This window comes from Polistes dominula, unplaced genomic scaffold, assembly GCF_049000335.1.
Source record: "Polistes dominula isolate Pdom_NZ unplaced genomic scaffold, Pdom_raw_medaka contig_28, whole genome shotgun sequence".
NCBI classification, from domain to species: Eukaryota; Metazoa; Arthropoda; class Insecta; order Hymenoptera; family Vespidae; genus Polistes; species Polistes dominula.
In genome coordinates this window covers 1,801,421-1,814,672 of record NW_028300879.1, presented here as the reverse complement: position 1 = coordinate 1,814,672, position 13,252 = coordinate 1,801,421, and the positions used below count along the sequence as shown (strand labels likewise).

Here is a 13,252-nt window from a genome sequence, read left to right as displayed (position 1 = left end):
TAAGTCTCTTAGTAAGAAGAATAATTTATTTATTATATTCTTGTACTATTTTCAAACTTTACTTGAAAGTACATTTTTCATTGATTTTTGCAATGAAGGCAGTAAGTCACAATAAGTATCAACGCATTTCGTTGCACATTTGTCAAATTCATCACTATACCTATCTACTTCATTTTGTGTTAAATTATTATTCATTTTATCTTTTATTGTATCATTGCAGTCCATCACACATCTTTGTAATCGATTCTAATGAATAGTACGTATTATTAATATATTATATATTTAAGTTTAACGAGAAGCAATGCTAAAAAAAAAACAAAGTTATATAAAAAGTCATCGTACAAACCTGTACTCTTACGAATTCATTTTGAACATAATTTTGTGCTTCGTTTAACGAAGAACTACAATTTTCAACGCAGTTTTGTACTTGCATTATGCTATAACTTTCATTATCACAACATGTAGCTGCACACCTATGCATATTAGCCTAAATTGAAAAAGAAACAAAATTCATTAATTTTCATTATGATTTATATCAAAATTCCATTCTTATGAATTATTTTTGCATATAAACAAACATTGTTTTTTTTTTTAAATTGATCATGTAATTTTTCGCTTACTTTACATCATCTAATAAAAAAACACGAGGTACAAAGAGACAGAGATAACCTAAAAATAATATCTATTAGTAATTACCTGCATTTTTCTTAAAAATGATTTATCCATTTCTTCAATCATTTTTGTCATAAGGTCCTCGACCCGTTTTCTTTGTTCAGCGACCATTGTTTCTTAATATTTGTTCAAAATTAACGAAATAATTTACAATCAAAAAATCAACTTATTCGTCATCGGTCAATAAAGCACATGGGGACGTATAAAGTGGACCATCTATATATGTGTTACATATTAACTATATATATACATGTATGGTATGTACATATACATAAATTGCGCGTGAATTTTCTAAAAAATGAAGAGAAAAAATAAGATTACAGTATTTTATCTTTTTTATATGCAAAATCGTACATGTAATTATAAAAAATATTGAATAAACAATTTTTACATTTTTGTTTTAAATTAAATTTATAAATGAAATAAACAATTTTATTTTCTTACTTTTTATTTATATATATATATATAATAAAAAAAAATGTCTAAATAAGTATATATACAGTTTAAAAATTATACAGTAGTTGCTTATTCTGCGTTACGTCATTGATACGTTACCATGGAAACGCATTAGCCAATCACGTTATCTTAAAAAGAAAGTGTAACATGATAATGTATAATATATATTATTTGCTTCTGTTTGCTGGAATTTAAAACATTTTACTATAATAAAACATGCAGTCTATTTTATAAGTTGGTGATACGATGTTAACACATGTGTCATCATTTATCTAGAATATATTCGAGAGAGAGAGAGAGAGAGAGAGAGAGAAAGAAGAAAGAGAGAAAGAGAGAATAGCCTTGAGACAACATTGACCTAATTCCATGACAAATGTTGATAGTCCTGTTCATGATTCTAACACACCTGACGTTTTCTAGTTAACACAGAAGGAATATAAATAATACTAATGTATACATATGATCTTGATAACAGCCATATAATATGAAAAAGTAACGAACAAAGTTAAAAACTGATCAGTAATGCGATTGGAATCAAAGAATTTTATAACATTCAATTCGTTATTTGTATGCGATACGAAAGTGAATATTTGAATATTGAGTTATAATTATAGATAGAGGTCGTTGATATCTAATAAACATTTGAAGTATTCCGAAATGAATAAGGAACATTTATTATTATACGACAAGCAGTTGATACGCGTTGAATAGAACGAAGCGAACACAGATAGGCTCAAGTGGCCGAGGGGCATTTGAACTGACGAGATAATGGACCGTTCGTAGAGAAGGAGAAAGAATTAACGATACCAGACAACGTATAGTTGCGAGATGATCGTAAATACGATCATTCAATCGCACTTTCTCGTTTCTACAGTTTCTCTGACGCACGCGTGACGTCAAACGAAAGAATAAAAAACAATTTCAGTATACCTTTCCAACCTCATCCTTTCTACATTTTTTCCCGAACTGCATTATCAAGCACACTTATTGCAAATTCTTTCTCTCCTACTTTTCCATCAAGACAACAACCTTATGATTGAACTTCCTATTGTTTTTTTATTTATTATCGTTTATCGTCATAAGTATTATTTTCTTTTTTAATTAATTTCAAATAAATAAATCTTTGCGTACGATCGTGTTTAAACAAGGATGGTCAAAACAATCGACAGTCGATGACAAGTACAAAGCGCGCGTAAATTAAAAAGAAGCATACTACATCGATATATCGATGTGTCAAAGAAGAACCGATAAATTTTCAACGAATTCGTTCAAATGAAGTAGGAGATAAAGCAATCGAAGAAAATCGTTTAATATTCTTTACAAAATGATGTTTTTCAATTTTTTGTTAAACGAATCAATATGAATGTGTTACTACGAGCGATAAACTACTCTGTCAAGGGACGTTGAGTTGTACTCTAAGAACTCATTCGTGACTGACAATAACAGAAACAAATAAAAATAGGGAGAAGAAAGAAAGAAGTTATCAAAGAGGGTTACTTCTTTCTTCAAGGAAATTCCTTTAAAGAATAAAGTGGGGACGGTGGGTGAGTGCGAACGAAGGAAGGAAGGCATGTATCGAACAACTATTGGGCATACTCCCGTCGAGTTTCGTGTTTCTCAACGCGACATGGCGTCGAGTAGGATTGTCGATATGTAGCATCGGAATCGTCCTTGGAAAGCATTCAATTTAAAGTCTAATATAACCGATACGACATTCATACTATGGGCTATCATATCGAATGGAAGGGCACGCGTTAAAGAAGAGTCAAGTCCGAGGTAACGATTATTTTGTGAAACTACTAGTATCAATCAACAACAACGATCGAACATCATTCATTCCTCGTTTACGTTTATTATTATGCGCTCGAGCGCGTCGATCCTTCGACCACCATTCCATTGGATCGTATCGTTGAATATTTGCCTGTAATACGGCAGTTACAGCTGCCAGCACAACCGCCAGCCACTGAATGGGGTCACCGTGATGAAGTCGAAGAATCTTCCTCAAAAAGAAGATGATACCAATAATGATGATTCTACGGAAGCGAATGAAAGGTACGACAAGTTTGATACGATAAGGATGCCGGTCGTACGTGTCTTAAGTAAAAGTCCACCGAACGATGAGGGCATTGAGCCCGATACGGAACGAAGAAGAGGATCGGTAGCTCGATGCTGTAGTCTCGATTCTACCTTGCCGAGTGATGACGATACATCGAACAGTGTTTATCAGCAAAATCGACACAAACTGAGGGTCACGAGATGTTACAGTTCCGATAGCGCAGTACTGAGTGATGAGGATCAAGGAAAAGGTGATTTACTTGAGTAAATTCTAGAAAGAAAGTACAAGTGAATAGAAACATAGAAAGAAGAACAAGAGAATTTGATTATACTATCATATCAATCATGTTTCATCATTGATATTCATTTCTTTTTAGAACTTTTTATATTTAAACTTTCCAATGTATATTTTTTTTCTGTTTGACGTCAGAACTTTCAGTAAATAAAATACAAGATTATTTTTTCTTTAACAGGATGGGATTGCTTTAACATGGTAGAAGGTAGTGAATGTGAATCTACTGAAGGAAGACCAAGATATTGGAGAACACCAAGTGTGGTTGTTAGCGATTATTCAGATTATTCTTACTTAGATGAAAACTTTGAAAGAACCAATCTTGATGTTGAAAAATATGATGGAACAAGTGGGAGTCCGAGTCAAACTAGTAGTTGTTCTTGCCTAGATTGTGATGAGATACAAGAGTCATTGAATATAAAGTTCCTTCAAGTTTGTCGCCTTCGTAGACATTCTGATTCCTGCTGTTTGTGCCTAAGACAAGCTAATGCTACTTCTATAAGGTATTTTTATATTTTATAATATATATTAAGTTTTATTAAGATATTTAAACAAAATGTTTACTTATTTCAGAGATCTACACGAAGCAGGAAACAGAAGAAATTCATGTGTGGAAACTACTGGTCCATATTACACTAAATTTGATGATCCTTCAGTTCTCGAATATACAAATGATAGTCCTTCCGAGCTAAAACATCAATCAAAAGTTGAATTATTAGATGTTCCACCTCCACGTAAAGTATCAAATTGTTCTACTACTTCCAGTTTAAGTGGAGATGACTGTGATATCTCTGAAGAACTACAACCGATTAAATCTTTACGAGTAAGTATACTTGATTTCACATTGTTTATGTTTGTCTTAAAATATAATCATATATTTGTTATAGACATCTGGCTGGAGAAAATTGAGAAATGTTGTGCATTGGGCTCCATTCTTTCAAATATATAAAAAACACCGATATCCATGGGTATATATTAAATGATTTTGAGAATATATATCAAATGATATTTTGTATAATTTATTTCCTAATTCTTAATTTAGGTACAATTAGCTGGGCATCAAGGAAATTTTCATGCTGGACCAACATCGGGAACTATTTTAAAGAAATACTGCTCGCAGGAAGAAGCTTGTTTCCGATTGCTAATGCATGATATTCTAAGACCGTATGTACCTGAATTTAAAGGAGTCTTGAATATTCGACAATCTGAAGAAGAAACCTGTGAAAACTCTGAATTAAAAACAAAGAATAAAAATGAAGATAAAGTGATAGACAAGGAATCCATTGTTACCTCATTTTTGCAACTTCAAGATCTTTTGGGAGATTTTGAACAACCTTGTGTAATGGACTGTAAAATTGGAGTGCGAACGTATCTTGAATCTGAATTGGCAAAAGCCAAAGAAAGACCTAAGGTACCATAGGATACAATATGACGAATATTGTATAAAATAATAATAATTATAATAATAATAATAATAATAAAATAATAATTATAATAATAACTGTGATGAATTACGCAGAAAGGAAGACGTTACGTTTTATGTACATTGGAACTTTTGTATAATTTTTTGTTATGTAGCTAAGGAAAGACATGTATGAGAAAATGATACAAATTGATCCAACTGCACCAAGTGTCGAAGAACATCGATTACAAGGTGTTACAAAGCCAAGATATATGGTCTGGCGAGAAACCATTTCTAGTACAGCTACACTCGGATTTCGTGTTGAAGGTATAAAATTAGCGCATGGTGGAACTTCGAAAGATTTTAAAACAACTAAAACTCGTGAACAGGTTTGCAATTATACACTAATTAATTCAGTTAAGTTTAATTTAAAGATATTAAATGTAATATTTTAATTACATATTATAATTCAAAGTTTTACTTTAGGTTACAGAAGCTCTTAAGCGTTTTGTTGAAGGTTACACACATGCAGTTCCAAAATATTTACAACGTCTTAATGCTATACGAACAACGCTTAAGGCATCTCCATTTTTTGCTACACATGAAGTTGTTGGTTCGAGCTTATTGTTTGTGCATGATGTTAAAAATGCCGGTATATGGATGATTGACTTCGCAAAGACATTACCTCTACCACAACATCTATCTGAAATTCGACATGATGTTGAATGGCAAGTGGGAAATCACGAAGATGGTTATCTAATAGGTGTCAATAATCTCATTGACATATTCGAAGAAATAAGAAGTTCTCAAATATAACTTCAAGTTTATTCTAATATGCTAAATGTAATAATAACATGAGCGTTTCGTTAATTTACCTGTTATAACTTTCTGCTTTAACAGGTACACTTAACTTACGTCTTCTTGTGCAAATTTAATTTTAGGTGTATTTATCTATACAAAATATTGTAAGAACACATTGACTGTCTCTAATGATATCCTTGAAAAAAGGGTGAACCAAAGACGCGGTAGCTAGTGCTACCTAGGTGTTCTAACTAGATTTTTTTTTATTTTTTTTTTTTTTTTTTTTTTATATATGTCGAAGGCAGAAACCTGTAAAAAAATAACTTAATATTTTCTTATATGTAAGTTTATTTATACTTAACGCTACATATTTTCAGAACACAAGAGCAAGTAATGCTTTGTATTCAAATTATATCATGCATTTGTAAATACTCCATACATAATACAAATTTCGCTTATTTTTTTCATTTATGAATCATATATTATCCATCACCTCATTCCTATTCATACAAAGCTGTTGTTCTGTTTTTAGTGTGTATTGTATGAAAAATCTGAAATTTCTGTGTTCAACATTTTCTGTTGTAAATATTAAATTCAATGCAACCATGAAGTGCTACATATTTTAACTACAGTTTTATAAGTAAATTATACGTGGTTTATACCTGTAATACTTTTAAAGTATTCAAAATATAAATGGATGAAACAAAGAAAAAGTATAGAATAAAACAATACCATATTAATTTTGTCAAGGTGTACTATGTGAATTGTTCTTTGACGGTTGTGTTTGAGCAGATTGTTGCTGTTGCTGTTGTGGTGGTTGTTGTTGTTGCTGTGGTTGTTGTTGTGGTGGTTGTTGTTGTTGCTGCTGCTGTTGTTGCTGTTGCTGCTGTTGTTGATTTACTGTTGAAGAGATTGTTGTCGGCGCTATAACTCTAGCGTATACCGCTGCACCTGTTGTCTTCAGTCCTGTAGGCGTTGGTATCACCTTAAGACCATGTAACGTTTTAATATTTAGCAACTGACTTGGCAGAATTATTGGTTGCTGTTGGTTTTGTTGTTGTTGTGGGTTTTGTTGTTTTCCAAGAACTACGTTTCCACTCCCACTTACTCCAACGCCAACGCTTTTATTTCCACTTGCCAGGACAATAGGCTTTCCAGCAATTTGTGCTGTGACCATTCTGACTGTTTGAGTTTGAGGTGACTGAGATTGTTGATGTGTACTAGCAATAATTTTCGATTGTACCGAAGATGTTTGACCCTGTGACACTACCTAATTGAATAAATAGAACGTACAAATAAATTTAAATACATTATGTATAATCTATTTTACAAACGAAATTATATTTTACGTAAATACCTGATACTGAGTTTGTATGACTTGTTTTCCTTGTCTATTTAATTGGTTAGTATGGTAAGCATTGGTTGCTAATTTTAACCCTTTTTGTGCAAGTAAACTTTCTACAGAGATAAGTTGTCCTCCACCTGCACTAGTCAAAACCTTCGCTAGTATCTTTTGTTGTTGCTGTTGCTGCTGTGATTGATGTGGAGATTGTTGTATTTGCACAGCAATCGGTTTACCACCTATTTGTGCAATTATACGTTGCATTCCTGATGTTTGTATTTGTTGTTGCTGATTTGTCACAACTCTTTGAAGTGTTTGTTGTTGTTGCTGTTGCTGTGATTGCTGTTGTTGTGGTTGTTGTTGTTGTTGTGGTTGTTGTTGTGGTTGTTGTTGCTGCTGCTGCTGTTGTTGTTGCTGTTGTTGCTGCTGTTGTTGTTGCTGCTGTTGTTGTTGTTGCTGTTGTTGTTGTTGTTGCTGCTGCTGTTGTTGCTAGTAGTATTAAATTGTCGTTAATGTAGTAAAGATAAAAACAATATCTTTTAATTTTACCTTTAATTGTTGCTGCTGTAATTGTTGAGATTGATTATTTGATGGAGATGATTGTTTAATGAATATTGTTTGACCTTGAAGGCCATGTCCTGTGAGCAATGATTTTATTTGTCCAGAGCTCACTAATTTTATTTGAGATGCCAGCAATGTTTTGCCAGGCAATACATGTGGTTGCTGAGATTGTTGTTTTATATTAGAAGTTTGCAAAATGCTCTTTCCAGTTTGACTTGTTACCACCGTTTGTGGTTGTTGTTGATTTTGAACTTTAGCATTAGGAAATATTGTCGCTAAGTTTGTTGTAGTGTTTCCTATACAAGAACTGGTACTTGTTGAAGTAGGTTGAGCCGAATGAAGTACAGAATGTCCTGACAATCTTATAGTCTGCAGTCCTGCAGATGTGGACACTTGTATTTGATGATGAGGAAAATGCTGTTGACTTGATTGCAATAAACTTTGTGTCGCATTCGTTTTGACTACAGCAACTGGTTTCCCTCCTATATTAGTTACTTTTTTAATCGCATTTGACGTCGTTAAAGTTTTAACTTCAGAAACTACATTATTTCTTTCTATGTTAGTTGTGGTAGTCAGCGTAGAAGAGCTTGGAACAGTTGCTACAGATACGGTAACACTAGCAGTACTAGTAGCGGTAGAAATATCTGATGTTGATGCATTGATTGTTGTTGATGTTGTTGTATTAACAACTGGTGGTTGTTCAGAAGAAGTTGACTGATCAACAGTAACTTTTTCATCAGTTTTACGTTGTTCTTTTCTATAGTAATAATAATACATCAAAATTAGATTATTGCATAGTAGGTTATTGTATTTTTTTTCTTTTTATATAAACCTATATATAAATAGGTTTTATGTATGTAATACTTACCGAGTTATAACTGGTTGAACCACAGTAACAGCACGCCTTTCTTTTTTGGGAGTAGTTTCTTTGCTACTATTAGGAGATTGCTCCTTATGTATGATAGGTTTGATAGACGGTTGTAATAATTTATTCCGTGATGTATTTCCTACATTTTTTTTATTTTTTGCTACACCTTGTAGCTGTTGATGATACATTTCTAAAACGTTGTTTTAAAGTATAGTTAGTAATGAGATAATGTGTAAGTATGAAATAACAAGATCTTAAGTACTTACCAAATTCCGATTCTGAACGTGCTCTGTGAAGATATAGCCACTCTTTACGACGAGGGTAATATCTAACACATGGGTCTGTTTCATAATGTAATCTGTCTAAAGCACCTGACACGACTGAATGTAAATACCCTTCTTTATCATCACTTTCTCCTTGTTCTCTGATGTACTGAGAATCTTTTAATAACTGACATATGTCAGCGCGAGTTCCTTCACCATTTGGTAATCGAGCTGTGGCATCTCTGACTAATGCTAAGATTGTTACAAAATTTGGCCGATCAGCTACTAATAAAGAATGTCCTCGTGGTTTAGTTAATCCAGATCCTATTACATAAAAAATGTTCAAAATAATGAAAGAAAAATAATTAAAAAAATAAAAATAATTTTAATTACTAAAAAAGAACATACCAATGTTATGTTGATAAATGCCTTTGACTGGTCCTACTACAGATGCATATCCATGCATGCGATAAGTAAATGCTTTATGAGGTGCTGCATATCGCATTTGTTCTTGTCTTCTAAACTCTTCACGTTCTTCTATTGTAGAAGGTCGGACTTTCCATTCTGTAGGCCATAATGCTCTAGGTGGTTCCCATTCTGTAACGGGTCCAAGAGAATTTGTATCAATATTAATTGATTCAACTGCAGGGCTTCCACTTCTAGCGTTTCCATTGGTTGTGTTGTTTCCATTATTGTTATTATTATTTGGCGTTGATAATTGTGATATTTGTTTCACAGAAACAACAGCTGATGAAATATAAGATGGTCCTAACGAATCTCTGAAAAAAAAAAATAATTTATACATACAGTTAAGAATATAAGAAAATAGTAAGGATTTTTGTATAAAAATATGTTTAGTTACCTGTGCATTAGAAATCTTGTACACAAATCTAACAGACGAGAATCCGAATCTCTGCCTGCACCAATCCAGGCATACACACCACTACCTTTATTTTCTAAGTATGGAACAAGTTCTTGTTCCCGTTCTTGCTGTTGTTCCAATTCTTGAGAATATGTTAATTCACCGGCAAGAAATCCTAAGGCTAATGGGACTAATGACGGCCACGAGGATGCCAAAGAATACCTGCATAAAAATATGTATAGAGAATTATTGAAAATATTTATTTTTGAATGTACGTTTTATTTTTAAATTATATGTCTTTCCATACCAGTCATTTAATGGTGAAATTGGATTTCCTTGCCATTGTGTAATGGCATCTTTTATTTCTCCAGTACTCATTCTAAATTCTCCTTTAGAGGTAAAAGCATCTCTCAGCAAAGAGAAAAATGACGCATGTGTTTCTTGCATTAGTTCTGCTCCACTATTAATATCAATAGTATCGTCTCCACTAGGTATTGAAATTTCTTTATCTCTCATAGTTATAACACTTTCGTTCTCACTTCTTAAACAGAGAAAAAGAAATTTGAAGAATGCACACTTACTTCCTTTATATGAGATAATAATTTACTTACTTCACATCATCAAGAATATCAATACCATCATCAAGTTGAATAGGTATTTGCATCATGTCAATGCTGCTTAAATCAAGTTCTTTTTTATCATTTTCCTCGTCTTCCTCTGTTTCTGGCATAACATCATCATTTGTGCCTGTATTAATCTCTGATTTGATATCATCAAAGTCTATTTCTTCTACTTCTTTCTTAATTTCTATTGTGCTTGGAATAGGTTTATTACTTTTGGGAGTAACAGGGCTCCTGTATGAATAATTACAAATGTAAGAATAAATAATAATTAAAAGAAATGGAAAATTAGTTGTTAATTTTAAATCATACATTTTTTTCTTTGACACTTGAGGTATATCATATACATCTACAGGTTCAGATTTGATAGGTGTCAACTTGTGATCTATATCCATTGCATTAGAATGTCTATTATCGTCTGTTGTATGAGAATAATCACTATTATCACTTTCATGTTTCATAGAATTTGAATTTATTAATTTTGGTACAGGTGGGCAAAGTGTAGACTGTTCTAGTTTAATACGTTTTTTAGCAGGAGGAATTCTTATAGAAGTATTAATTGAAAGCTTGTGCTTTTGACCAATCTGTGCCCTTTGAGTTAAGTCAGCAAGAGAAATGCCCTGAGTATTTAATTCTGGATGATTCTGAAAAAAGAGAAGAAAAATAAATGTTTTACAAACTTTATCATTTGATTTATACACTAACTAATATTGCAAGTTTAACATACATCATTTCGTGCTCTTCTTTTTTTATGTGCTTTTAACATTAAACGATATGCTTCTTCTGTTTGTTCACGAACAAATAGTGACCTATTTGATGCATAGTCTCTTCGTTGGAACGTCGAAAATACAGGTCGAATAGTTTCATCTTCTTCATCGATCTGCAACCCTCTGATTGATAATCCTTGAAGACTCATCATGGAACGCTTTTTCTTCTTTTGTTTATTTCCAGATAGTTGATAATATAAATAATTTTCTTCATTTTCAGATGTTGTGTCAGGTGCTAACCTTGCACTAGCTCCCAGTTCAGTCCTCAGGATACTCAGTTCCTCCAAATAGCGTAGCTGGGTTTTCTCTTCAACTATCAGTTGATTGCTTGTTAGTATTGTCCCCGGGAAGTTACTATATACTTCTCTGCCAAAAGGCTGAAGTGTGGGGCAAATGTAAACAGCCAGGAAAATTTTAGTATTTATTATAAGAGTAGTCACTTACCCATTGCTGGTTTTGGTTTCTTCCAATGAAATTTAGATATTGTTCGATGTACTGGCTGGCTAAAACCCTGTTTATATGCATTAGACAATAAACTCTCTCGTGATTTAAGTAACTGATTGGCAAGTTCGTATGATCTTTTACGTTCTTCAAAAAGCAGTCTTTTTTGTTGTGCTTTATGCAACAAACTGCGCATTCGTTTGATATCTGGTCTATAATAACCAGCTAAAAGATGTTTATGAAATGCATCTAATGTTGCAACTCCAAATCTGCTTGAATTAATGTAATTAGTATAAAACAATATTAACAAATATTACATTTGAATATTGAAATATGTAATGACCTATGATCCTCCCTATCGAATAACATTTGCAATGTTCTTTCCATTTCAGCTTCGATATCACAATCTTTTGGAAAAGTTGGTAAGAAGCTATATAAAGATTCTCTTTGATTTTCACTAAGACATTCATTCCAAAAATACGGGTAATCTAATAGTTCTTTGAAGATGGCTGAATTCTCGCAAAGATCTTGTGGAAGTTTTAGTCGTGTATTCGCAGCAACACAAGTTTCCCATCTCTGAAAATAAAGCAGTTTAAAAGAAAAGCTTTTTTTTATTATTATTAAGAAATTAATGTACTTTATATATTTACCATAGAATCTGAACTTTCTGCTTTTACTGAATATTCTGTATTTTCGTTTTCATCATCATCTTCATCCGCAGAACTATGGCTATCTGTATCACCACTGGAATCTCGTTCTTCTCCGCTGTCTTCTCCACTATCACTTGAAGTACTACTGCCACTCATGCCACTACTGCTACTATTACTTACTGATCCATGTGTAGAAGCATCATCTTCATCTTCTTCTCCTCCAGTATCACCACCAGCTGAACAATCATCTACCTGATTCATAATAAATGTCACCTACTTATAAAAGCTTTTCAAAAGATTTGCACTGGATATGTTGCACTGATCTATTGATATACTTTATCTATTGATAAAGATATTAACATGTCACTGCAAAAATTCATTTAAAATGTATTCACACATAGAGCTTAAAAACAATATAATTATATAAATATAGTATAAAACATATAAAAGATGTATTTTAATGAATTAAAATGTAATTGTTTATATTATAATGAAAATTAATATTATACACATAAAAACCAACCTCCATATTTGCAAGTGTCTCTTCGTTTTTGTTTCTATATAGTATTTGATACTTGTTAAAATATTACAATAATTCAATTATTATACGATTAGAAAATAAATGTCAAGTATATATTTAACTTTTTAAACGAAATAAGTAATATAACAGATTAAACTATTATACGTAATCTTATTATTCATTGTTTGACTTGTCATGGTAACTATTATAGATTCCTAGTGTTTCGAAATAATCCTATTATTGTACGAATATACAATCAAAGTTAATGTTTTTATGCATCAAAGATTTTTTATAAAGATATTTTTCGTATTTTTGAATCGATGATAAGTAAAAAATATTGGATATTTTTATGTTTTATTCTAATAACAAAGAAATAACTAAGAAAATTCTGTATTTAGTTCACCATACTTATTGGAAACTAAGAGGGCGCTGGTAAAGAAAGATAACATATGTAATTAATCTTATTGATTGTATAATTTGAACGGAAATTTAATTAGATTTCATAATTTTATAAAATTAAATTTATTGAAAATAATTCATCACATTTACAATTATATTATTAATAAAACTTATTAGAGAGAATAATTGTTTCTTTATTTTAATTGGATTATGGTTAGAGTTCTTTATCATTTTTGTGGTTTTTTTTTTTAATTTCCATTACTGGAAATATTACAAATTGA

General features: G+C 31.8%; 3 protein-coding genes across 7 annotated transcripts; 1 reads left to right on the top strand and 2 right to left on the bottom strand.

Annotated features, from left to right (window-relative positions):
- Positions 1-12: 12 nt before the first annotated feature.
- LOC107065097 (TIM double twin CX3C motif protein) lies at positions 13-1,008 on the bottom strand. The gene is made up of 3 exons (XM_015318439.2): positions 697-1,008; positions 347-487; positions 13-246 (listed from the first exon to the last, which is right to left on the bottom strand). Exons 1-3 carry the CDS (start codon positions 781-783, stop codon positions 52-54), a joined length of 423 nt encoding a protein of 140 aa, XP_015173925.1. The 5' UTR covers positions 784-1,008; the 3' UTR covers positions 13-51.
- Positions 1,009-1,902: 894 nt separating this feature from the next.
- On the top strand, positions 1,903-5,925 carry IP3K2 (Inositol 1,4,5-triphosphate kinase 2). 3 transcript variants are annotated; one of them, XM_015318441.2, is made up of 8 exons: positions 1,903-2,904; positions 3,064-3,434; positions 3,657-3,978; positions 4,049-4,298; positions 4,363-4,443; positions 4,518-4,886; positions 5,054-5,266; positions 5,364-5,925. In XM_015318441.2, the coding sequence occupies exons 2-8, from the start codon at positions 3,110-3,112 to the stop codon at positions 5,691-5,693; spliced, it is 1,890 nt and encodes a 629-aa protein (XP_015173927.1). In that variant the 5' UTR covers positions 1,903-2,904; positions 3,064-3,109; the 3' UTR covers positions 5,694-5,925. The 3 variants fall into 3 exon arrangements, with proteins under 3 accessions (XP_015173927.1, XP_015173928.1, XP_015173926.1); XM_015318442.2 differs by lacking the exon at positions 3,064-3,434; XM_015318440.2 differs by having other exon boundaries at positions 1,904-3,434.
- An 83-nt stretch (positions 5,926-6,008) lies between these two features.
- NFRKB (nuclear factor related to kappaB binding protein) lies at positions 6,009-12,982 on the bottom strand. Of its 3 annotated transcripts, none has more exons than XM_089172548.1 (15): positions 12,576-12,982; positions 12,053-12,418; positions 11,746-11,978; positions 11,406-11,671; positions 10,922-11,274; positions 10,507-10,838; positions 10,186-10,428; positions 9,882-10,115; positions 9,575-9,796; positions 9,121-9,491; positions 8,716-9,036; positions 8,450-8,639; positions 7,570-8,338; positions 7,036-7,509; positions 6,009-6,948 (listed from the first exon to the last, which is right to left on the bottom strand). In XM_089172548.1, exons 2-15 carry the CDS (start codon positions 12,311-12,313, stop codon positions 6,424-6,426), a joined length of 4,794 nt encoding a protein of 1,597 aa, XP_089028674.1. In that variant the 5' UTR covers positions 12,314-12,418; positions 12,576-12,982; the 3' UTR covers positions 6,009-6,423. The 3 variants fall into 3 exon arrangements, with proteins under 3 accessions (XP_089028674.1, XP_089028681.1, XP_089028684.1); XM_089172555.1 differs by having other exon boundaries at positions 12,053-12,304; XM_089172558.1 differs by lacking the exons at positions 11,746-11,978; positions 12,053-12,418; positions 12,576-12,982 and having other exon boundaries at positions 10,922-11,338; positions 11,406-11,634.
- Between the last annotated feature and the right edge of the window lie 270 nt (positions 12,983-13,252).